Source organism: Dermacentor andersoni, chromosome 4, assembly GCF_023375885.2.
Source record: "Dermacentor andersoni chromosome 4, qqDerAnde1_hic_scaffold, whole genome shotgun sequence".
In the NCBI taxonomy this organism is placed as follows: Eukaryota; Metazoa; Arthropoda; class Arachnida; order Ixodida; family Ixodidae; genus Dermacentor; species Dermacentor andersoni.
The window spans coordinates 39,244,738-39,271,280 of record NC_092817.1 but is presented as its reverse complement, the minus strand read 5'-3'; the positions used below and the strand labels follow the sequence as shown (position 1 = coordinate 39,271,280).

At 46.7% G+C, this 26,543-nt stretch overlaps 2 protein-coding genes across 2 annotated transcripts in view; one reads left to right on the top strand and one right to left on the bottom strand.

The window, feature by feature from the left end:
• The window catches only part of LOC140217323 (multifunctional protein ADE2-like), a 34,987-nt gene extending 16,650 nt beyond the window's left edge, over positions 1-18,337 (bottom strand). The window contains exons 1-2 of the mRNA XM_072287794.1: positions 18,207-18,337; positions 14,803-15,003 (exon numbers count right to left, since the gene is read on the bottom strand). Of these exons, the coding sequence (XP_072143895.1) occupies positions 14,803-15,003; positions 18,207-18,213 (208 nt within the window). The 5' untranslated portion in view covers positions 18,214-18,337. The remainder of the gene's footprint in view (positions 1-14,802; positions 15,004-18,206) is intronic.
• Positions 18,338-18,625: 288 nt separating this feature from the next.
• LOC140217322 (amidophosphoribosyltransferase-like) lies at positions 18,626-25,407 on the top strand. The gene is made up of 7 exons (XM_072287793.1): positions 18,626-18,881; positions 19,744-20,014; positions 20,100-20,355; positions 22,037-22,267; positions 22,572-22,699; positions 23,388-23,609; positions 25,087-25,407. The coding sequence occupies exons 1-7, from the start codon at positions 18,739-18,741 to the stop codon at positions 25,351-25,353; spliced, it is 1,518 nt and encodes a 505-aa protein (XP_072143894.1). The 5' UTR covers positions 18,626-18,738; the 3' UTR covers positions 25,354-25,407.
• The last annotated feature ends 1,136 nt before the right edge of the window (positions 25,408-26,543 follow it).

The following is a 26,543-nucleotide window of genomic DNA, read 5'->3' as shown; positions in this document are numbered from 1 at the left end:
GCGCGCAACTGGCCCAAAATAACACACCTCCATAGAATCCTGCGGCCCGTCCGCGGGAGCCAAGGAGGAATAGCGTGCCGTGCGCAGCCGGCGGGCGAGGAGAATCGAGGAGGAAAGCGCCGTGAGGAGGAGAGTGTCGCTACTTTCAAATTATCAAGGGGCTTTACGGATGGGCGGAGACGAGCGCCATCTGGAGGTGTAGCAAGGAACCGAGCGTTGTAAGGAACCGAGCGCGTACGTGTCTGTACGACTTTTAGAAACGCTGAAAGGGGCTTTGTGTTTGGGTTTCCACATAACAGAATTAAGTTTTTTCGTATATTCAAATTACGATCCGACGCTCCCGCGTCTGTAGAATGTGTGTAAGTCGTACCCTACGATTTTTCTGACTCGTTTAGCTTTGAGAAATTCAATTAGTTCGGCAACGTCTCCGCGCTGCGAGGAGGGCCTGCGTGGTTGCATGGCCGTGGTTCGGAATCGTATTCCGCGAAAAGACGGTCGACGCTAGGCGCAGGGCGCCGACGCCGGATTTTCTGCGTCGTGGGGGCAATCGCTTTACATGCTCACCGAGCGTCATCTTCCGCACTGCAATAGTCGCATTTCTTTTTCCTTACCCGTGCTTGGAGAGTCAGTAAAAAGCATACAACAGTTAAAAAATGAAACCCTGCGCACCGGCAAACTCTCCAAGGTCGTGTTGTCGTCCTCCGACTACTGCTGCAGCGTACTTCCTTGTTTTCGTTATAGGCGTTTGTTGTAGTGGTGCCAGCGATCTTCGGCGGCCTCGAGTGAGCGCGCGCTTTGGGTTAATGGCAGTCGATTGCTGATGCGAGGTTCCGTGGCCGTTCGTTGCGTCCACCGAGCACGCTTGCTTTCCAGAGTAGCGGCGCCGTGCAATGTCGTCGGGCCGTCGTGGCTAGGTCGTGTATACCGAATTTCCTAGCTGCTGTTTCCCCTATCCCGACTGAAACACAGCTCAAGAGCAGACTAGATCTGTCAGTCCCGTCGTGGGATTAGCCGGGTGCGCGTTTTATCGCGCTTTGCTGGACCAAATAAAAGTTTATTCACTCACTTACTCAAGAGCTAGCTTACTAAACCGAGATATAGAGCGCATATTAATTATATCTATATATCTCTCTATGTTTGTGTATGTATATATATATATATATATATATACATACACACACATTCAATTAGCTTTTTCATTAATTATTGTCTATATATTCATAATTATATTATAATTTTATTGTGTGTACGTGTGTTATTTTAACTGCACCGGATTTTTAAATATTGTCCGTGGCAGACAATTCTCACCTTTGATCTAAATTACTCCACGAGGCAGCCATTACTCCCACTACAAATCAATATGCTTAACTGAAAAATAGCAATCACGCCAATTAATTTTTTATTTAGTCATTTTACGGTACGTATTTCAATCTACTAATTGTAGTCGCTTTCTACGTATATTTCGGTAGCAGTTAAATAATTGGGAGCCCCTGCATGCTTCAACGGTTGGCACCTAATTCACAGTATTTATTGTTCAACGCTTCAACGGTTGGCACCTAATTCACAGTATTATTAATTCACAATAGTAATTCACAGTATATACACCCTTTGGGGTGTATATACTGCCAATGTATATATTGCCAACGTATATATGCCAACGAATTGGGGTGTATATATACACAACGTGTATATTTGCCAAACAATAATCGTCATGTGTCTTGCTTGCGTTTCTTTTCTTGAAAACGCTGCGCTCGCTACTTTCCTGTCGAGAATGATCTGTCATGCTGATAACGCGCATGCCGTTCGTGACTTGGAAGTACCGGGATCGCATCATTAAAGAAAGGAAATGCGGACAAGACAGATGATTATTGTTGTGTGGCAAGATACGACCCAAAGTGTGTAATTTTGCTTAAGGGCGTATGAGGCAAGTAATACATTATATTCCGTCGTCGATCACGCAGACGTCGCTAATTACGTTGAAAAGTTTCTTTTATATTTATTAGTATACATTATAAATGGCCCGCCATTCATTCCTAGCCATTTATAACCATTCATAGCCATTTTCCAGAGCAACGAACATATCCTTCGAGCTTTCTGGCCTTCAAGCCATCTCTGTACACGGAAGCACAACGATAAGCATGTGTGTGCAAATTTTTAGTGACAGCTAGGAGCGGGCAAAATAGACAGAGACCATAGATTTGACTGTCAACCTCGCTTCTTTATTAAAGCGGGAGGCGAGGGATCGAGTGTTGCGTTTTGTCATTTCTGTTCTCCCCAATGCTTTTGTTGATCATAAGCAGCCCGGCGGAGTGCTCTTACAACGATCACATAACAGTGAGTCCAACGCAATCAAAGCGACGCGTGTTTATGTAACCGTAATGTTTACCGCGAAATGCTGGCGGCGAACGCTAGGCGAGCTTTCTGGTAGAAACGCGGCCTCCTGCGTGGGCCGCGGATGCGCGCAGACGAGCGCCATCTGGAGGTGTTGCAAGGAACCGAGCGCGCCGCTCTATGACTGGTGGAATCGCTGGAAAAGGGATTTGTGTTTGAGTTTCCGCGTAACAGAATTATGTTTTCTCGTATATTCCAATTACAATCCGACGTTATCATGTCTGTAGGTTGTGTGTAAATCAAACTTTACGAATACTTTGACGCATTTTACTTTGAGAAAATTAGTTCAGTAACGCCTCTGCGGCACGCGGAGGGTCTGTGCGGGTGTGGTTCGGTACGATTTTTTTTTTTTTCTTACGGACACCGCCGCCGACACCTGGTTTTCTACTACACGGAGGCTCGAGTGGCGACTGCTGCACGGCCGCCATTCAGCGGGCTGCATCCGGGCCGCACCCCCAGGCCCGGGATGGAACGGCAGCGAAATCACTTTGCTTTTCGTTTGAGAGCTTCGACTGTCGTCAGCTTTCGCTGCCATGTGTAAATGGTTGTCATTTGTTTGAAGCGTCTGATGATGGGAGTTGAAGTGTTTGACTGGATCATTTAGTATAAGACCGTGGTTGATGTTCCATTGAGACTATTTTGTCAGGGTATAGTCACGATTGCTTTATGACCACTGTGATATACACTCAGCGGTTCGACTGCCACCCTGGAGAGGTTCTTGGCTAGAATCAAATCAACGCACGTCCGGTGATGCTTGGTAGGTAGGTATCATGGGGTTAGAGTAACATTGCAGGCAAAACTCTTCCAACATGCATTGCATGAACCATTTCTTCTCTGGCTTAGAAATGTCCACGTTGAAGTCTCCGTTGATGAGCACTGGAAATACGTGGTCATAAACTCCTTGATTTCGGACTTGGAAGTAGCGGGCGAGCTGTACACCGGCCGTGGAGATCACCATTCATTCTTCCGTTTGTATAGCACAAACGTCCACGCAGTCGGTGACCATTTTGTTCATCCCCAAGACCGAACGGTTGCACTTGAATGTCGTTCTTTACGTTTATAGCAACACCTGCAGCGCGCGAATCCGCCCGGCCATCCCACAAGACTCCGTTGCAGCCGTTGGGCTGCAGAGCGAACGAGCTGACGACGTTTCGGAAAGATACGGGTCGTGCTTCTCGTTCAGGATTGTATCGTGATTGAGACCTTCCGCATGCAGATTCAGTGAACGAATGTTCAAATGCCGAAACTGCAATCGTATGCGGTTCCTGCAGTAGTGCTTAGCAAGTGTTGGTTATCGTAGGCAGGTGGTGATCTTCCAAACGCCTGAACTCATCTTGCAGAGCTCTCTCCATGTTTCCGTTTGCATGGTGAAACGTGTGGTCTCCCTTCGCATTCGTGAGGAACAGGCGGTTCACGTCCGCGAATCGGCTCAGAGCCACGTACACTATATAGCTTCTGTGGATGCTCCTTGTCGAACTCGTGCACCACTTGCGAGTACGTTGCGCCTTGAGACTATAGTGCACAGTGACCGCGCTGGCTTGAACGATGGGAAACTGCTTGCATTTGCAGCTAAGTCCTGTGCCTGGTACCTCTTTGGGTCTCACGTGTGACAAGACTAGTTCAAGGGCGCACTACAGGTTCCCGAGCCCGCAGGTGTATGTGCCATACACCTGCGGGCTCGGGAACACATACACCTGCGGGCAGGTGTATGTGCCATCACCAGAATCGGCCATGATTTTTTTCTGTTGCCGGACGCGAAAAAAAAAAAAAATATACGGAAGGTTCGCGAGATACAGCTTTCGCTGTAAAATAGTTTATCTCCAGACGACGCAAACATTACCTTGGTTCTGTCCAGCCAGGTGACATTTGCATATTTTTAAACTCTGGCTAAAGCTAACTGGGACACCCTGTGTGTGTGATATAAACATAGTTCAACATCATTATCGGACACGTGCGGAACGCATCTCCGAACAGTGAACGCAGACAAAGGAGAAGGAAACGAATCTATAGCGCGTTCGAACGGTTTCGAACGAAGGTCGCCTGATATTCGCCGCGTTCGCTAGAACGATTGACCTGCAAGTTCCTCTTCACCGGCGTTACATTGTTCTGCACGTAAGAGCAAAGCCCGCCGTTGCTCGATCCTCACGTTCTACTTCAAAAACCCAAAAGAGCCGAGAGTGGAAATTCAGGTTAAAGGTACTCTCCATGTCGTTTACATAGAATGCAATTCGAGCACTGCTTTAAATAAGGGGGGGGGGGGGGGGGAGGGTATAATTGGCGCTATCGATGGCTCAAGCCGCAACAAAGCCACTACAGGACAACATCACGCACATGACAGCGCAACAAAAGCATGCGCGGCTTTGAATACGCCCCGACGAGCGCATAAGATTTCCAACCGACACTACGTCGAAGTCAGCAGGAAGCGTCAACGGCTGATGGCTGTGATGAACGCACCTTTACGCAGGAAATATGTGCTAAAGTTGCGATACCCCCCTCCCCTCCGCCTCATCTGCGGGCAGAGGCCACCAGATACGTCGGAAACCCGAGGTGCTGCGTGCGTGCAGGTGCGTCACGTGCAATGACGTCAGATGAGCGGAGGATTTCACTTGCGTCACGTACACAGCGCAAGCTCAGCGCGCGCGCGCCAGAAAAGCTTTCTGGCGTAACGCACACAAAAGCGCGAACTCGAAAGCTCGTCTGCAAACGAGTCCCCGAACGCCTTCTAGGGCCTGCATGCGGAACAGGTTTATGTAAATCAGCTGCTGTAGTGCTATGACCCGTTTCAGAAAAGGGCTAGTTGCACGTCTTGTACGTATTTTCGTACTAGAAGTCACGTTTTTCTTTTATCGCTTTTTTTTTGTACCTTGCACGCTATGGTGTGACTGGAGGAAAAAACGTGCCCCCGCAGTGAAGTAAACGTCATTATCAATATACGCGCCCATAATATTGGTCCACTGCCAAGAAATACAGGTTGTCGGGGAGGAACCTGACCTGCAAACACGATGGCGTAATTCCGACAACGATGAGACCGCCGCGCAGCTCGATTAAAGTACTAGGCTTCGAAGGGGGCAAATGCGTTCGCGGTAATAAAATCTGCGACATTTTCCACACAGGAGGCGTACACGTATGCTACCCAATCTTGTTGCAGCAGAGCTTTTATAGCTGAAAAGTCGGATGGGAGAAACAGGCATCGGACGAAGAAGCACTACAGAAACGCTCCGATTTCTTCTTTTTTTTAATCGAACACGAGCATTTCCAGCAAAGAAGCCGCGGTATAATGCAGGAACACGTGGTCGAACAGGTGGCGCCAAGCGCGTGAACAAAAGAAAAAAAGCCATCGTCGCACGCAAATTGTGGAGCAGCAAGGGCGAATTGCATGCATGGTTATCGGGCGGTATATAAGCAGAAAGGCCTCGCTCGCATTTCAGCCGGAAGCCGTGATGAAACGGTACCATAAACGTTATCTGAATTTTCAAGCGAGTGCGCGAGATACGCACTTGTTTCTGCTTGCTTTGCGCTGTTCTGGTCGAGAGAGAGAGAGAGAGAGAGAAAGCGCGGCCTTTCTGCTTCGCAATAACCCTTCGAGCGCCTTTGTTTATTTTCTGCGGAAGAAAAGAAGGCACGAGTGATACAGGTATACAGGCGCGCATAAACGCTTTTTCCGCGCAGAACCGGCGCTTCTGAGGAGGCATTTCAAAGCGAGCAGCACGCTTTGTACACTTCAGTGGGAGCATACACTTGCAGCACCCTCCGGGACACGGTGGTGCACCGCAGGCCTGCGTATTTCGCAGACACGAAAGGACTTTATCAGCGAAGGGGCGCGAGAGGCGAACTGGCTGCCGCCGAACGAATTCCTGGGCGTCCCAAGGACGGAAAAACTCCCAGATACCCGGCGCCCTCGCCAGTGACGACAAAGATGGTCGCAGCGTGCGTCTCTCACCCGATCTCGCGAGCAAATGCGTTCTCCCCCGTTCGCTGTCGCGCGATTCCGCAAGACCGCGCAGCGCTCAACCTACTTGACGCTCCTTGTGGCGCTGCTAACCGATCGCTATGTAATAATATACGGCGCCTCCCCCGAGGCACTCTCTAATCGCCAATTTTCCCGAACGCCATGCTGACGCAACGTGCTGAAAAACTATTACTGCTTCTACTCCTGGTTATGTACGTAACTGCACCTATAGGCATTGCGAAATATACTTCAATTGAAACGGTCTCCAGTTCGCTGACGACTCGATCGCTTCAGGTCCAAGAACGATAACTCGTACGTGTGACACCAAATTGCACCATGGTATAGGTTGTCCTCTCCGAATAGCCACTGCATTAGTTAGGTAGCAAAAGATCGCATATTAGCTAGTTCTTTAACATATATGCACCAAAGAAAGCTCGATGGACGAACGGCTTAGAATTTCACTCCCATCGTAATGCGGCCGCCGCGTCCGGCAATCGAACCTGCGACCTTGCAAACCGCACGAGAGCGCCTATAGCCATCCGAGCCGATCGGTTCAATACGCTCACTCCACACTCCACAATACTCTACACGCATATTTAGTTATTTACTTTATTTATTATTACTCTCAGGGCCAAAGGCATTGAAGAGTGGAGTGGGTTACAGCAAATGAGAAAAGAAACAGAAGCAGTTAGGCCGGAATACCATAGCTCATGAGTCGATCACTCAGACTCTGACTGATTCGCGAGTTGAGACTCGGTGAGTCCGGCTGAGTAGAATTTTGGTGAGTGAAAAAAGATACATATTGTGAGCGAGTCTGAGTGAATTGCGTTTGTTTTAGCGACCTATGGTCTCGCTACATGAAAATCGGATTTCTCTGGCCAGTTTGAAGGCCTCCAAGCCTCCGCTGCGTCCACTTTATATATTGCTGCTTATACATGCTGTCAACCAGTGCCTCCTCTATCAAAGTTAAGTACGTTTTCTTGTACTGTGGGACTTATCCAGTGCGCGCTGCATACAGTAAAGCTGGTAGCCTGCGACCTTTTACTTGTAGCTCTAAAAATGGACATTCGCAATATCGATACAATCGCGCAGCCATTACATAATGACCAATGCGTCCGAAGAGATATCGCACTACAAGGTCGACGTACTACGAGCGAACAGCCGCAGACGACTCAGCGCCAGCTGTACATCTGGAAGCTAAGCCATTTCTTATCTTCATCTGCACACAGAAGTCAATTTCCAGCTTGCATGTATATGTTTGGCTAGCATATATGTGTACAAAGCATCAATATAGGGTGCAAGTTCGTTCACGTCTGTCCATTTGTGCAGAAAACCGTGGTGTTATCCTTATCCCCTTTTTCTTCGCACCCTAGCCGCTGCAATGTTTGCCTTATGTATATGTACCAACAAATAAAACTCAGCACAGTTGACCCTGAAAAGACGCGCCATTCAAGGAAAGTTGACTCGGTAACGCCGGTATGGTTCTGGGTGCTTTCATAAAGAATGATCTCCTTCGAATAGTAAAAGAGGAACATTCCCACATTGCAATTTACTGCAACGCAAAGATTTTTGCTGTATTAGAAAAAATAAAATAAAAAAAATCCCCCATTTATGGCACGTGTAACTATAACTAGCAGCAGAAAGAAAGCTATACTTCTCCACACACTCCTCACACTATCCACTTAAATGGACATCATGCACAAAGCAACGCAAAAACAGTTTAGTATCGTCAAATATCCAGTCAAGAGAGTTTTCTTTTTTCCCTCTAAAACGGTTGACTAATCGCGGAAAGCCGCAGCCAACTTTATTGAGTTTTCACGCGTAACCCGCAGCGCCGGTGCTTCGCTGTTATACGTCACGAATTCTAAAATATTTTTGCGCGTTCGGGCTGTTCCTGCACGATAAAAGTTGTCAAATTTTGCTATAGGCTGAGCCTTCGGTTTGTTTAGAATACGGTACAATCCTTTATCGGCGAAATGCTAATCCCTAGCAGGGGGATGTGCAAATCCAGGACGTAACGGGCATCTTTGGTGCGGGAAGATGGCGTCACCACACGCCTTTCGCTTTATCGCCCTTCCTGGCTCAGCAAGTCTCCGCAAGACACGTTTTCGCTGTCCTGGAAGTTTTGCGGATCTCGTTTAACATGGTGTTCCTCTTCCCTGCGCATTTAAGCTGTGCTGGCGCATGTACGCTAGCAGCATGCACAGGTTTCAGGAAAAGGGAGAATCCTTGAGCACTTGAGTCCAAAAATGTCAGAAACACGCGGTTTCAAGAACAAAGAAAATTTTGATAGCCACACAAGCCTCTGCGCAAATAACACTATACAGCAAAAAGGAAAGGTCAGTCTTATCGCCTCAGTGCAGTGGGGACACTGCAAAACTTGCTTTGGATCAGGCAAAAGATATGCGGGCAGTGCGTATAGCCATTATCTACACAATGATCACGAGAGGTCAGTCTCGGAAACACTCCACGACTGTCCCCCACAAGCAGAGGCCCATCCACAGACGGTTTTTCGACGGTAGACCTCCCATGAGCGGCAATCTAAAGAGTGCAGAGGACGTCGACTATCTTATCACGGCGCGCGAGCAGGCGCCGTCTGCGGCGATCAGGATCCTGCGGGACTTACAACAGTTGCTTGTTTGTTTCGCCTCGTATAATAGACTCGCACTTGTTTTTGCACGCTCCAATTGGGTGCCCTTTCAAAAGAACCTGAAACACTTTCTCAGTTGCCAAGACTTGCAGATTTGCTTATCGTGACTATACGCTGCGATATTTGGTTCGACATGTGTTGCGGGGGCAAAAAGCTCAGAAACGAAGGCAGACGTACAAGAAAATGAAGGCATATATATGTACACTGTATCAGCAACGACCGTCTCTTAACATAAAAAAAAAAGGACGGTCGAGCAAGGAGAGAGACAGACAAAATGGTTTGCTAACCAAGATTCATAGTGCGTTGTGTGATCAGTAAACGCCAGTTGCGTAGAATGTTGCGTTGCGTAGAATGCGTGAGAATTTCAATGCCTATTGATCGAGGGAAACCCGTCCGTCCGTCACCTAAGACGGTCGTTTTCAAGACAGGGCCTGCAGCGCGAGCGAATTCGCTTTCGTGCTGCCTCTCGCTTCAACGCGAACCGAGCAACGAGAACACAGCGCCCAATAAGAAACTATCAGCACTCGGCGCACTGTTTCCCCATCCCAGATCGCTTTCAAGACAGCTAGGACCCGCGCGTCTCGCTTCAACGTGAACTAAGCAGCAGGGTCTGCGCGGCCGCGCCATACGCATACAGCCGCCGCCGGAGCGCGGTTGATTACGGTGAATAACGGTTCATCGCAGATTGATAAGGCGCCAAAGAGCGATAACGGCTTATAATGATCGCAGCGCGCCTGGCGCTGCCACCTGCGGTAGTTTGTTTGCGTCATCAATTCGCCTTGCGCCGCCGTCCGCAGCATGCATGCAGTTCGTGTCGTCGCAGCTCTGTCGTTTATGCTGGTCGGAAGAAGTTTCAAAACATTGACAGTAATACAGAGCTGAGTGGAAATGAGCAAGTGGAACAACGCTTACGCATACTTAGACAACCCCCAGATTACTTACTGCGTGAATTTTTTTATTATTATTGCCCGTTTTATTTTCTTGCGCTTAATTTTGTATCAGTCGTGACGGACCGCTGTGCGTGTGAACTTGCAGTAAGCGCCAATGCGCTTATTAGTTAGCCGTTTTAGCTGACTAACTAATGTCTCGTGGAGGCAGGGCACGTCGCAGTTGCAGAGTTGAAGTCAGCCAGAGAGAAGAGCTAACGAAGTGATTGTGTTCCGCAGTTTCGCCGGCGAAATTATTTAAAGTCGACTCGTAGTAGACACGCAGAGCACAACCGCGCATGAGAAAATGTTGCCGAGAAATTGCTGCTCCAGTTATGTTTCCACGTTGCTGAAAAATAAGGTAACTCCCTTCGCCGCGAACTTTGAGTCCGCATTTCTGGAAAGCGACGATTCTATAGCGAATGGTTATGCTTTTGCGTACTATAGTTGATCTCCAATTCTGCAATTAAACCATGCCTTCTAAATCTATTAGCGAAAATTAATGATTATGTGGACGATTAGAGCACAAATTATGATGTCCACCACATCATGCTGTGAATCCGAATCGGAAAGGAAACGGTGTGTCGAACTTCACATTTTTTAATAAACAGGGTCGTCGGAAACACGCTTTCTCTGTCAGCGAACAGGTCGATCGATGAGAGGATTTCTTGGCCGTGTTTGCGGATCACCATTAGAGGACTATACAATTCCGTGCGTCAGGCGCTGCGCGCTGCGAAAAAAAGAAAAGAAAAAATCGTATCGTTCTGCTCGCATTTGTGCGAGGGGGTAAATTGACGGACTCGTGGAGACGTATCTTCAAGCCTCTGACAGCCACGTATGGCCTGAACTATCAACGTCACTATACGACCACTATTCCGTACACATATCTGACCGTCTGACGTGATCTAAACATTTGTCTTATTTATTCATATCGTTGACCTGTCGGCTGTTACAGGGTCTCATCAGCAAAACATTACATAACATTTAAAAAAGATAAGAAAATTGAAATATTAAACAGGGGGAATTAAGTTTGTATGTATTAGCAAATCAACGTTTCTGAAACAAATTAAAAGGTCGCTCTTACCATGAGAGTTGGTCCGAATAAGCCAGACATGATTCAGAAACGAAAGGCAAGATCGAGACGTCACACTGACGTAGTGGCCGTGCGGTAAGTTCTGCCGCGAAATTAAAAGGAAAGTTTGCTCTTGCCTCTCTCCGCTAGTCACTGACCGTTTCCCGCCACATGATTGAAAATAGAGATTTGGAGGATAAACTTTTACAGTCTAAACCTATTGAGTGTTGATCTTTAGTGTTCCTCGGGGAACACGTTGCAGAACAATTGGACACAAGAGTATACATGAGCTCCCCGAGCGCACTTTACTGTAGTGCATTCGCACAGGAGTATGTATACAAGTTACGTCGGCCAGCCACTTATCTAGGAAAGCAAACGTACACAAAGCACACACTCGGCAGATGCTCTTTATTTTGTCCTCGTATGGGCGTTCAACCCTGCAGCGATGCTGTCTCGCGGTATCTCTCCTGGCCTCTGTACGGGAGACGCAACGTGTCACGGCCACTACGCGCGGAAAAAGATCATTATTGCGAACGTATGTGGGCGTGCAACGTTGGCGATGCGAGTAATTTACAGCCTGATAATGCTTTCGTACAATTTGGCATGTATAAAGTTTGTTCGACTTGTATAATTATGCCCGCATATCATGGTCAAATTCTGCCGTCGCGAGAACGGTAAGATTCGTTCAGATGCGCGAATGACAAGGAGAAAAAAAATTCTGGCCGACCAATGGAAAATAAGATAGCTCTGTACGTCGAGATGGTAGATCTATGCACGTTTCCTTGAGGTTGTAGGTTGTTGCTGAATTTATTCGAGCTATTGATTTATTGTCCCCGCTTCATTTTGTAATGTTGTCGTTTACTTGCTGCTTTAACCTAATCTGTAGGGTAACCGCTCTTCTGTCAACGCAGATATTTACACTTATGTGTGGCAAACAAAGTGATCGGTTTCTACGGGCTAAAATTATCCAAACCGGCTTATATATATATATATATTATAGTAGGTAAAGAGGAATTCTTCAGGCTGCCTTTCAAACGTAACGAACTTGAACGGTGCTACCAGGTAAACAGAACAAGTATTTAATTTCAACAGTTTCGACCGGTGGACCGATCTTGGTGGGGCCGAGATGATTCGCATCCCGACGAGATGTGGGCGAGAGTGGTCCTGTCCTGCCTCCGCACCACGGGCACATGTGGGGGTGGGCTGGGGGACATGGCGTGTAGTCGGCGTAGACTTCGATACGCGTCTGTCTGGATTCTTCGCAAATCGTGGGAGTCCCCGTCATACAGATCTCGATTGGGGAGGCGCATGCCCGTCGCTCGCGACGATGGTGTTCTAGGATGTCACGCCGTTTGTCGGGAAACTGACATTGGGGTTGGGGTTGAGACGGAGTAGCCGTTCGGTGGTTAAGTTCGCGAGCCGCGCTATCCGCTCTTTCGTTACCTGCCAGGCCCTCATGGCCCGGGCACCAAATCAAATGTGCTGCATGGTGGGCTATCGTATCCACGAGAATTTTCTGAACGCAGCGTGGGACTCTCCCCATAGAGCCGGCATGCTACCTGAGAGTCTGCAATTACTACTTGGATACATAGTAAGACACCCGCCGGCCTTGTGTAAATGCTAACGAACTGCGCCAAGCACTGCGCGTATGGCACATTGACCCGCCTGTAAGCTCTTTAATGGAAAGCTCCCGCTTTGGATCCGCCAGTAGCAACCTGTTACCGAAGCATACACTTTAACGAGTTCTCAGCAAAGTTGTTTGAAGCAACATACGAAGGATCTGATGTGACAGCACAGATTGCTTCTTCTTAATGCATTTTAAGTGGATATGTGCTCCAAAGTTTAGTCACTAGAAATATTGCTTTGCGGCGCAAAGTGGCCTTGAAGGGAAAGCAAAGCTTTAAAAAAAGTCAGGCTGAACTGGTATGTTACGTGGTTGTACAACTCTCGACGCTCGTTCGTTCGTTCAGCGAAAAAAAAAAAAATATTTAACAACGGAGGAACTTGCAATTTAAGGCCACACGTCCTCTTTTCAATTCCCATCACGACCAGCCTGCGCCAACGATTGCTTTCCTGCGCGACCTCCGCATTTCACTGTCTCTTGGTGGATTTCACTCGTTCTGTAGTATATAGTACTAGAACAATTAGTACACTATTCTGAAGGAAGAGCCAATGAAAGTTACCAGGCAAATGTCTTGCTAGGAAGTACAGTGCTCTTCGTTACGTTCTGACGTCACAGGGAGCTATATACTTCAAAGAAGCCGAAAATGGCGTGGCCATCTTCTAATTCACTAAGCAGCCCCGTGCGACGTCAGACTTTTGGCACCGACCTGACATCACAGAGATGCTAACTTTTTTTTTTTAATGCATGGATTCCTATCGTATCAAACCGTGACTTTCGGTTAAAGTCTGCCGTCTGAGAGCTGTAAAGAGCCAAGCTATTTTCATTTCGTGTCTTGTTAAAGCCTCACGAACCACACCGGTGCAAGGGGAAGTTCTCGGATCCGTCGACAGAAATCGCTATCACCCGGAATCACTGTCCGGGTTGGTTTCTGGACGCCATATTGTCGAATTCCGCCACGTCGGTGCTCTGAACCAAACAGAGGGCATAGGTGAGCCAACACGAGACAATATGGCGGAATTCAACAATGACCCTAACAGAATCCAGGTTGAGCTTCTTGCAAAAGGGTTAAACTCTGCAGGACCAGGCATCGGGGTTGCGCGGGTTTCCGCCGCGCATACACGAAGGGCTTTCTCCCGTCGCCAATCGCGATCGCGCAGCCGTCGTGTCGGCGGTTGCTTATCTGCGTGGCGTGTCGCGTGGAGATTGTATAAGCCCTCCCATCGTTACACTCCGCAGTGTCTCTGAGGCGACAGCGGGAACCGGCACGAAAGAGCCTAGCCAGACGATTTTTATCGCCTCCCCTAGACGGCTGAAGGAGATAATAGCTCTCCGCTCAAGTGTCATTCGCTGGGAAAAAAAAAAAAAAAAAAACAGCTGCGCATAGGCGAGGAAGGACGACACTCGCTAGAAGGGAGTCGAGATATGCACTACCAACCGCCTCGCAGAAGTTTCCATGCTGTCGCATGGACTACCTTCACAGCAGAACACCATTACAGATGCACTGACAGCGGCAGTACGCTGAGACGCATTGTAAACCAGGAAGAGGTACCCGAACGTGTGCTTGATTTTGGGTATTGCCCAACGGTAAGGAATGATTAAATAAAGAAAGAAAAGCCAAATTACGGGGTTCAACGTCCCAAAACGACAAAGACGGGCTACGAGAGACGCCCGAGAGGAGGGAGAAAGCGGGAGGGTGGGGAGGCGCACTTCCTGCGTCCCTATCGCCTCCCTCCTATCACCACGGGGTGCGAAGGGATGGAATGGCCCCCTGCACTCACAACTAAAATTGTGAGTCGTGTTTAGTGAGAACCCCCCCTCACCCTCACCCCTGCTCTCCCACAAAACCCTGGCGCGGACAGTGGGGGGTTCACATGTAAGAAAGTGTCCGTGACCAAGTCTGCTTCGAAAAAAGACTGGCTGATTCCGATCACACAACAGCTATAGATGCGTCAAATGTTTACTTTGAAGCGCACAACTGTGCTGAAATATATTGCAGGAAACACGTAGATTTGATTTAGAAAGCGAAGATATCTTGTCTAAACGTAGAATATTTAAGCATTCCGAGATCCAGTTCGACTGTCCAGCACGAAAACTATATGGCACATGCAAACATCCGCCCTTATCTTTTCGGACCTGCCGAGCTGAAGCGCGGTTCCCTTTCGCGCTGCTGAATGACTTGCAGCTGCTTACCTGCGTTGTTGAGCAGGGTGAAAATGCTCGCAGCGGTTGCGTTCGAGATGGCCGCCTTGCCCTGGAGGTCGTGGGCGCGAGCCCCATCGCCGGCCGTGATGCGGTCCTTGGACACTAGGACCACGTTTCCCGGCTCATCCGGAAGTTCGTACACAACCTTGGTCTTTCCTTCGATTACCTTGTTGCCCAGTCGTAGACCGCCTGCGGCAGAACGCACAAATAGAGCGCCGGTACTTAAGCTGCGAATTCCACAGGCATAAAGATACGTGCAAGCGTATAAACACCAGCCACGTCTCGAAGGTCGCGTAAAACTCGAGCCTGCATCACCGCAGTCCCAACCTGCAGATGGTTTCAGTTTAGACGGCTTCATTCGTATCCCCCGCATGTCTCGCAACTCGTCCGGGAATGTCTGATAACGAACAGGAATCTCGCGACCGATATATGCCTTACGAAGACATGTACATCGGTTACTACGTAAATTGAGGCGAAAGAAGCAGGCATGTATCCATATATACATGCACTATAATGTTACAACAGAGGGCAGGTGAAACAAACAATGCGTTTGCTCAGTCTATAACGTGCTATTGTACAGCTACAGCGGTCCAATCTTTGAAGTTGCCCATTCACATGGTGAATTTCCCTTCTGCCGGTCTCGCGTTACGGGGAAGTTCACTTAGGTGCGAAGATTGCTTCGTTGTCGCTGTATCTGCTAGCACCTCTGAAATTTCTATAATTGCGAGCATAGAGTTGTCTAGGGTTTCAGCAAGAAAGCAGTTTGGTCGGTCTTATTGCGCCGTGCGTTTTCAGGACACAGGAGCCAAAGTGCACCGAGTGATCGTCCGCGCGTCCACGTCGCGCGCAAGTCTCCAAATTTCAATGGAACAGAAGCGTTTTTCTTTATCCTTTTTTTAAATATCTAAATTAGTATTTATAGCCTTCATAAGGTGGCCACTGTATAAAAGTGAGGGCAAGCGGTGACAAATGATGCTGCGATATGGAAAGTAGAAATACATAGCTAACGTTAGCCTATTAAACGAAACAAAACTTAAAAAGCACGGTGCAGTTAAGATACAATCTTAAGACCGCCGTGTTCCGTCGACATAGTTCCGACGACCGATAGAACATAGTATATGTTTTATAATTGTAATTTGCACCGTATCTTTTTAATCTTTATTTTCGTTCAACAGCTTGGCTAACGTTAACTGGGATGCACGATAGCTTGAATATATATTATATATATATATATATATATGACACTAATGATCGAGACACAGCAGGTTCAATATTACCGGGTTCTTTAGTTTCCCCCAATGTAATGGTGAGAGTGTGCTACAGAGAGAGAGAGAGAGAGAATGTATAGAAAGGCAGGGAGGTAACCAAAGGTATAGTTCGGATCCGGTTGGCTACTCTGCACGGGGGAAAAGAGCGGAAATTGGAGAGAGAAAAAGAGACGAGCACGAACAAAACGCGTACGCTATAGAGCGGTAGGGGGCGGCCTTCTTAAGATCTATCGTGAAGGCCCGTAGATCTCAGGAATCTTAATCTTAGTAACGCGAATATGGCCTTCAGCACGGATGCTTTTTGGGAGCACTGGCCTAAGCCTTCAGTTCTGATGAGAGTGTGCCAGAAGAAAAATGTATATGTTCTATACTCGCGGACAACTTTCTGTGACCATGAATGGAAAGCTACGAAGGCAAAGCGTGCACAAGTGAAAGCGCTTCTGAAAAAGAGCCTCGCCTTTTAGTCCACGTTAGTTTAGGCTGGGGAAGACAAAACAAACACCTTTTTAGCAACGGTTAAATAAGACAGAACACACACCACTGAGTGTAAAGGTCTACTTTTTGTGGCTTTGCCCTTCCGCGTCTGGGGCAACGCGAAAAAGTCGCACGTGGAAGCTGCGTCGTTTCAGCGTCCTTTCCGAGCAACCGAAAGTACTGTGAAACGCTGCCGGACTACTTGGCGCGGTAACACATGTACAGCAGCCGCGTGCCCGTAGCTTTCCCTTCATAGCAGCAGGAAGTTGTCAGGGAGTGACACACTACTTACTACTTACGAGTGCAAGTATCATTTTTTGCAACGTCTTAATGGCAGGCGCCTTGTATGATGCCTCCGACGAGTTGTCAGCGTACATTTGTGATCACACACACACACACACACACACACACACACACACTCCCGCCAATTCGAACCCTGTGGAACTGCAAGTTTCGCAAATATTGGTCAAATTATCCGAAAGGTCAATTAACGCCTCCAGCATGAACTGTTTTTTCCTGCTTGAAGTAGTCTCTCCTCTTCGGTCAGTGGCCCACATACTGTCGTCGAAGCTGACTATATATATATATATATATATATATGCGCGCGCGAATCGATCCTCCTGTAAGCAGCATAACTTGCCGTACGTGCTATGGAACGAAATCCTACGGTATGGCAAGATCTATAGATGAAGGTGAATCGAGATGTGCCTTCGTTAGTCAGACACCGCGTAGGACTGCGCAGTAAGGAAGAGGGTCTAGTTCTTTTTGCGGCTTCCGTGTTGACTTGCGCTGCACACAGAGTAAAGCTTGCGTAACTTTTTTTCCGCAATTTGCTATAATGTGACACAGAACTTGTTTATTACAGTACTGCAGCACACGCTGAAGTAGCTGTACAAGAAGAGGGATAGAAAAACGGCCAATGGCTCTTAGTCAAAGCCAAAATGCCACTGCCACATAATAAGGATAACGACCGAGAAAAGTCGCACGAAACGGTCGTTTATAAGAAGGGTGAAGGCAACGTTTTGCTATCTGACGAACGCGCGGCAAACATGGTCGGCCTAACGCACTATTCGAGCACCTAAATATCTTCCGCGACACATGCCACAATTTGTGGGTTCGGTTAAACGGGATTTCGGACGTCTTCGAGAAACAGCAAAAATATGCGAAATTTCGACAAATACCAGCTGGTACAGTTACGGCGAATATGCAGCTGCACATACTTGGGAATTTAGAGACGCACGGAGGAAAACGAACGAGCCCGACATGGTGCGTAAACAAGATCAAGAGCCTTTTGTTTCCTTTAGCGCCAAAACAGTAACCGCATGCGTTAAACGCACAAGGCCGGCGGCAAGGAGCAATCCGGTTTGAGGAGTAGCATGTTCTCGCGCTTTTAAAACAAACCGCGCCTACGGAAAGCCACACCCACCCAGACGGCGGAGTAGACGACGCGATCGAAATCCCCTCGTGAGTGCGCATCATAGATGCGCGCAACCCTTGCACTACGCGTCGAAAGACGCGGCCAACGCGAGTTCGAACGGCGTCACCGGCTTCAATTTCTGCGGGCGCCGCACGCGGTCGAGGAGCGTGGGAATGAACATTCGCGGCGGGGGCATTCCAACGGCGCAGTAAATATGCGAGCATGCTACTCACTAGCCATGATGTCGGCGACCTTGGCGGAGGTGCGAGCAAATGCGGAGGGAGACAATCGACAGGCCTGCCTAAAACAAGAGCAGCTCCAAGTGCCGCCTTTTCAGGGGGAGCTGCAAATTGACCCACGGTGTCAGGAGAGGCGCGATCGGGCTCAACACGTGGCTTCAGTAGCGGCGCGCGAATAGTGGCCGAGAGAGGAGGCGGCTCCGCGAGGAGGATCGGAGACGTCAGGCGGCTCGCCGCGCAACTGATAGGCGCCAAGAGGCAAGCCGTGCTAACCTTGCCGGTGGGATCGTTATCACGGAAGAGTATCGCCGAAGAACGACTGGCGAGGGGTGCTGCCCAGCAAGCGAGTAGACGGCGAGGAGGGCGAAAATGGCACCACGTGCTCGCCGATTGCGGCGACGGCGAGCTGCGTGGAGTACAGATTTCACAGCCGAGGCAACGCGCGGTTTCGGGCCCCGTCCGTTGCGGCCACCGCCAAGTGCGCCCAGCCAATACTTTCAGCAGGACAGCACAGGACACCGCCAGCATGGCTCGAGAAGTGCAGTTCGACGAAGAGCACGAACTGCGCGAAGCATGCGGGGTGTTTGGCTGCATCGCGAGCGGAGAGTGGCCGAGCAACTTGGACGTGAGCCACATAATCTGCCTCGGACTTGTCGCCCTGCAGCACAGGTGGGTTTGACCATCGCAGCGCATGCCTGTGGTATCGGGCGATTTACTTGCTTGGTGTAGGTGAGCGCCACCGCAAGAACACGACGGCGCGCGGCGATTTATCGCGATGCCGTGCTCGAGGAGCTAGCCGGTGACGCTGTCCATCAGCCCACACTGCCAAGGGCCTAAGGCCATTGATAACGGACGATAAGACGCAGCTGAGGTATGATGGCGACACGAGCAGTGCCCGTCCAGCACAGCATTCGCAATATAAATATATGACCTTTGCCTATTCGAAATATTAAGGGCGGTCACACGACTGAGAAATCGCGAATGATACATAAACCATCAACAAGGCGACGACTTCGTTGTGCGGTTCGCGCGCTTCGAAAGCGAAACCAACAGCAAAGACTGTAACGCCATCTGTATTCGCAGGGAGCATTGTCTTTATTTAGACCGCTAGCATAACCAGCAGATCTGCGCGGGGCGAAGAAAAACGGTGCGCAAGAATAGCTGAAGGTCTCATAAAACAGTTCGCAATATATTAAGCAGGCAGCAAACCACGAGTGTTAGACTGATTGGCTCTTTTGTTTTAAACTTTATACTGGCACAACAGGATTAAAAAGAATCGATAGTCATGAGTAGTTTGTGGCAATAAGGTAATTTGAGGCCACAACTAAATTAACAAAACCACCGAGACAAAAAAAAAGGAAAAAAAAAGTTGGGAGCTCAAAATCTTTGTGTCTTGTATCACTTAGGCAGTAAAAGCATGTGCTGGTCAGAGCAGTTGGTCGACTACGTTTATTTTGCATAGGTTTAGTACTTGTCAAGTTCTTTATTGTTCTAGCTGTTCTAGACTAGTCATATTTTGTGCTGATTACAGAGGACAGGAAAGTGCTGGTATTGTGACAAGCCAGGGTGAAAGCCTCAAGAAGTTCGCTGTTCACAGAGGAATGGGCCTTGTGAGCAATGTTTTTAATGAGGACTCCATGACGAAACTGAAGGGAAATCTTGGTGTAGGCCATACACGTTATTCAACCACCGGCGGCTCGGAGCACGAATTGGCTCAGCCTTTTGTTGTACATACAAACCACGGCCTGCTTGCCATAGCTCACAATGGAGAGCTGGTAAACGCCATTGCTCTTCGCAGGAAGGTGAGAATTTGTAAAAAAAAAAAAAAAAAAGCATTTCAACAAGTATGCGGTTTCTGTGCATTACAGTAGTGAATTGCTTTTGCAGATCCTCAACAAGGGTGTGGGGCTAACGACAGGATCGGATTCTGAGCTAATCATGCAAATTCTGAGTCAGCCTCCGCCATCGGGAGAAGAGGAAGATGGCCCCAATTGGCCAGCACGCATAAGGCATCTCATGACCCTGACACCTACGGCGTATTCGCTCATTATGATGTACGATGACACCATCTATGCAGTTCGTGACCCGTTTGGAAACAGACCACTGAGCATAGGGGTCCTAGTTCCACCCAGTGGAATCAAAGGTACATTAATTATGTTATTGCCTCTAGAACGTGTGGGGGCACATCCTATCAAGCATTACTCCTTGCACTTACATGAAGTCACTTCTATTTCCATTATCTAAATTGTGTACATATTAATGTAGAAGTTTTTTTATTTTGTAAGCATTACTTTTACTAGTAGCAGTGAAGCAAGTAATTGTCACTGATGAAGTCGTAAAAGAATGTTTCTGAGTTTTCTAGAGAACTGTTGTTCACAATGGCACCGTTATCATAGGAAGCTTTTTATGTGTTACAGCATGCGGTGTAGTGAATTTGTGTAGACACGGTGTAATGGTCTTGCTATCTCGTTAAGATTGCTGGGGTAGTCGGTACGATGTGCGGTTTGACATTCAATATGACAGACAAGTTTCACAGATAAGATAATACAGTTTTGTGGTTGAGATTTATAATCAGTAAACTTAGACCCATAATGGCAACATTGCCTTAAGACAGCGAACATATAATTAACAAACGTACAGGTGCCCACTAAGGAAAGTGGCGAGTGTCAGCACATGCATGCAAAGCCATGCAATTTCACTCATATCTAGATGGAGAAATTGTACATGAAACATGTTACTGGTCATGTTCAGGTGAGATTGTACGTGCATGCCTGGTTGATACCATTTACAGAAGATTATATGGTGCACATCTTGACTGTGCAATAGGACTCTATGAACTTGGTTTTAAGGAAGATAAGTAGCTACCAGAAGGAGAAAATCCATTATTACTGACATCCATTTTTTGCAATTGCATTGGTCTTGAAGGGTTTCTTTCTTTAAGTGCAAGTGCATAGGCAAAGATGTGAAATTTTAAGAACTAGTATTCCAAGGAGACCTCTTTTTTTTGTTTGTCTTTTGTCTTCTATAGTTAGAAAATAAAAATCAGATACTTTCCATTGTTTTGCATTACTGATTAATCTAGTGTTGTAAAGCACCATATGTTACTTAGTCTGATTACCACCACAATGGCTACATTGTGGATCATCCAAGAGATTCAGCTTGTCAAAAACAAGGAGAAAGTGCACGCAAGTACAAGAAAGTTATTAAAATTTAAGTGACTTCACACACATAGCATGCATGCATAACATAACATGCATGCACACTGCTAGAACCAGTGTCTGTTAAATAACCTCAAATGTGGTCTGCTCTCTTAATCTGGATAAATATTATTCTCGATTAGTCCGCTTATGTTTTTGTATTGCAACTAAAGGTGAAATTGTGAAACAAAGTAAAAAAAATTTTTTAGCATGTTTCTCATGACGTGTGCAGTCCTATGACCTTGTATGGGCGGGGTCAAAAGTGTCCGGGATGTAGGTCTTGTGAAAAAGTTGAATGGCAGCCCAGTTTTAGCTTGCAGCGATTAAAACAGTACAATGTTATGTTGGTCACATACACAGTGCACGTAGCACATTTAAAATTCAGGTGGCAGGCCCAGTAACAGGAAATATTCAGCTTTTTCTCAGACACCACATCCCATGAACTTTTGACTCAGCCTGTCGATCAGAAAAACAAAGAAAGGATATTTTAGCGGCATTCCATGTTATGAAGGGGCAGGATATTTTTTTTAAGCACTCATTTGAGGCCCGGCCTCAACATTAAATGCACATTTTTGGATTTTCCTGTTTTAATTAAGAGTATATCTTGTACTTGTTCGTCTGTTGCAGACAAAACCAACCCACAGTTTGAATATGAAGGTTGGGTTGTGTCGTCAGAGTCCTGTGCCTTCAAGTCCGTCAGCGGAGTGCTTTACCGCGAAGTACTTCCAGGTGAAATTGTGGAGATTACGAAACATGGGCCCAAGTCAGTCTGCGTGGTTCCGAGGCCCTACACTGCGCCTCCAGCATTTTGCATTTTTGAATACGTTTATTTTGCAAGGCCAGACAGCATCTTTGAAGGTAAGCCATAGGCAGTAATGTTGTAATATCCTTATGCACACATGTAGTCACCTATGTGAAACTTGTGAATGAACAGGAAACCAGCAAACAAATGCGCACAAAAGAAAAAATAAACTTGACGAGCACTCCACTAAAAAGTCCAGAGCTTCTCCCATCCATATCTTCCTCTGTGTACACATCTGCGCTCGTTTCCTGTTCATTCACAAGTATGTACCAAATCAACCAGCATGAAACACATTAAATATGAAGGACTCAATTGAGAAATGTTACCATGTGCTATAACTTTTTCTTTGTTCACTTTAAGGTCAAATGGTTTACACTGTAAGGAGGGAATGCGGCAAGCAGCTTGCCCGAGAAGCTGCTGTTGAGGCCGACATTGTCAGCACGGTACCAGAGTCTGCAACCCCTGCTGCACTTGGGTTTTCCGAGATGGTAAAGGCTAACCTATGTTTGCACTTTCCAAAAGGCAGTATTGTCTTTCCATGCAACAATGTGCAGAAGCATCACACAGAACATATGCTTTCACATTATCGGCGCTTATAATCGGGCAGGATGAGGATTGCTTACTAGGCTTGCTGGGTTGGCTTAGTGTCTGTGGTGTTCTGCTGCTCAGCACGAGGTCAGACGTTATCTGGATGTCACAAAATGTGACAGCCACATCCTAATCGGTTTGGTCTAGAAAGTTTTCCATGTTCTTAGAATTACATGCATATTAAAGAACTCCAGGAGCTGTATTTTCTATGAATGCATTTCATTTTCCATTCTTTTTGCCTTTTGTTATTGGCTGGGACATTACATGGATGCCACCGCTATAGCTGGAATCAGCCACTTAGTGTGGCATATAAGAAAGCAATGCAAAATTAAATTAAACATAACAAAATGTGGGTTGAAATCAGCAAACATCATCTGGAGTCCTTCATTAGCGTGTCCTGATAGCCGAAGTGTTGCATTTTGAGACATTCAAGTAAATAAATCAATCTAATCTATCATTCAGCTGTTTACAAGTTCATTTTCGAGACTGCAAATTTGGGGTTATCCTTATAGCCCTGCATGTAGATTTGTTGCCGACATGACAGGTGTTTCATTTATTAAGCTATGTGTCATTTTAATCACTTTGCAGACGGGGATACCATACGCAGAAGTCCTCTGCAAAAACCGTTATGTCGGCCGCACTTTCATTCAACCAAGCACTCGTCTAAGACAGCTTGGTGTTGCGAAAAAATTTGGCCCGCTGTCCGACAACTTCCATGGCAAGCGCATCATTCTCATTGATGACTCCATTGTGCGAGGCACTACTGTGGGAAGCATCATCAAGTTGCTCAAGGAGGCTGGTGCTAAAGAGGTTTGTTTACGCAAGACAATTTGTAGCAGTATGCTTTGCACACTTTGGCCATATTTAAGACTGTGCAGGGGTTTTGCATGGCTAGAATTGTTCAGATACTGCAGTACCCAGAAGAAGAAAAAGGACTTGCTTTAAACAGTCTTTCAAGAGTGGAACTGTTGATCCATTTTCTTTTTTCAATTTTCAAGTGAGCAGAGAATAATAACTTGAATATGTATTTTTTTACATATGAATGGTGCTTTAAATCTTTGCCAGGAAGCTGACACAAATACAAAATAAGACTATGACTTTTTCGTCAAATGCACAACTGCAGGAATCGGTGAACATTTGTGGAATTCAAGCAGTTTGCAGTGCTTGAACGTGATTTAAGTGACATACGCTTAGCTGGTGGCTTGTGTATGTGATGTGTATGTGGTCACTTAGGCCAGAATACTGCAGTGAGTTATCATAGCTGCCATCTAGCAGCCAATTTTTAACTCCCTCTTGACCAGGAGATAATTTCATTTTGCATGGTTATATATAACTTTCTTTACTAACTGGTGGCCAAAAAAAGAAATGTGTAATATATATATACATACACACACATACATACAAGCTCTAGAAAGAAAAAAACGTAATGGATGAATATACAACAAATATGCATGCCCCTATAGCTTTGACTTCTGCCCGAGATGCTTAAGTTCACTGCAAATATTTCAGTGTTTGTAGGGTCATTAAGGTGTTTCTTGTGATGCTTGCATTATGTGAAGTCACCTCACATGTGCAGTCAAAGCACACTTTGCACAGAAAACAGTTGTCTTTGTTTTCTCTTTGTTAGAGTAGATATCGCTACTTGACTTGCTGTGCTTTATTCCAACGTTTTTAAGGAAATTTACAAGAGTCTGGAACAGAGTATTTATTTATATCAGTAAATATTGTTGAAAATCGGGAGAGTTCAGTTGGAAAGTACATGTCACCATTGCCGATAGAGGAAGATAATTAAAGTTACAGCGAACAGTTTTTGGTCAACTCAACAAACTCTGTTACTCTCTGAAATAGTATAAATATGTATTGTACAAACCATGCTTCTATGTTTCTGAAAGGCAGGCATGCAAACATGGACACAAGAAGGAATGAAAAGGGCAACACAATTGCCATTCTTTCGTTCCTCCTCATGTCCATGCTTGTACATCTGCCTTTAAGTTTAGGCAACATAAATTTCTACCATCTTGCTCAACTTTCAGTTGTTCTAACCATGTTTTTGGTTGCAGTTAGCTGTACTTATTAATAAATTCATTTGGTGCACTATTTTGCTTGGTTTGGACTATTTTTGGATGTGGCGTGCTGTCTGGGCTTGTCTTGAGAGGGATAACTGCTTGCTGGCCCCAATCACTTCACAATCACATCATCACATTTATTTCACACACAGCAACATGCTTTGTCTCAAGAGCCCCTTGGAGACACCTTCAGCGTCTCTGTGCCCCGTCTGTTCTTTCAGGTGCACATCCGCATCGCCTCGCCTCCTCTGCACTACCCGTGTTACATGGGTATAAACATTCCAACGAAGGAGGAGCTCATTGCCAATACGCTGGATGCCAAGCAGCTGGCAGACACACTCGGGGCTGCCAGCCTAGTCTACCTATCCGTCGAAGGTCTGACCGCTGCTGTTCAGAGGGGCGTCCAACGTCCCAACGGTGGCAACAAGGAGGTCGGCCACTGCACAGCATGCCTCACTGGGAAGTACCCGGTCCAACTTGAGTGGTAGCTGAACAGTCGTGGCTGCAAATTTTAGTAACAATAAACAGGTTTGAGTCTGTTCTGTCTGTGTATATGCGCTGCTCAGAAGATCCCCAAAATTTAGGCATAATGAACAATAGAGACTGTAATTTGTTTGTACATACATTTCCCTTCATGGAACACCAGGCAATTGTAGACCTGGACGGCAGTAACAGTGCCAGTAGCGACAGCTTGTGATGCTATGTCCAAGCAGAGTGCGCGTTAAGACCCATTTCTGTAAAACACAGGTCGGAAGAAAATAACTGTATATTTTTGCATTTTTGATGTTTGCTGCTGATAAACGGCAGTTCAGCAATAAAACATCTATACTGCAATAAATAAAATATAAAGTTCTGTCTCTAGTTGTTTTTCTAAACAATGCAGTCTGTGCCACCTGCACCTGCCACTTGGAACCACTGTTGCTGCCGAGATACACTCTCTCTGCTACAGCTACATGGTTCGCTCACCAAGCTCGGGCACTGTTTGCTGTTACCTTGCCCTCAATAAGGGCCAACTTTCACCATGTGACGTGTTCGCAGGGACAATGGCAGTTTTGAGTTGATCCGGCAGGCACAAAAGTATACAGGAGGCTATGCTAAGATCATTTAATGCCTCAAGATTCCTTATTTTTTTGGCTGGGTGCCCGGAATGTAACAGGGCTCTCTCTTGCATGCTGTGTGCTCAAGAAACTTATGTGAAAAACTATATAATTGGCATCGTTATAAAGGTCAGCATCCGAGAATGTGGATTTCTAAGCAGCCCGACATCTAGCTACCCTGCAATTCAAAGCTGTATCCTGGACTAACATGCACTAGTACTGACACAGTAAATCACTAAATTTTGGGCTGCTTACACAAACAATAGCAATTTGGATTCCTGCTGGCCTTGTATTACAGGAAAATTCAGAACCCTTGGCACACGCTAGCCTCTTTCTGCATGTACTCCAAATAATCGTGCCATTTTTTCTGGTAATCTATTCTGCTAAAACGTCAAATTCGCTATGTATATTTGCAAATCCACTACAAAATATTTTAAGTACCATATGTGCCGAATATGATAGTGACACGGTACCACCGCAAATACTGGAATGTAGATAAAAGATGCGCACATGTCTTGTGCTGTGACGTTTGCATGAAAAGCAGAGTGCTTAATAGTTACTTCTTGAAAGACGCCCCATGC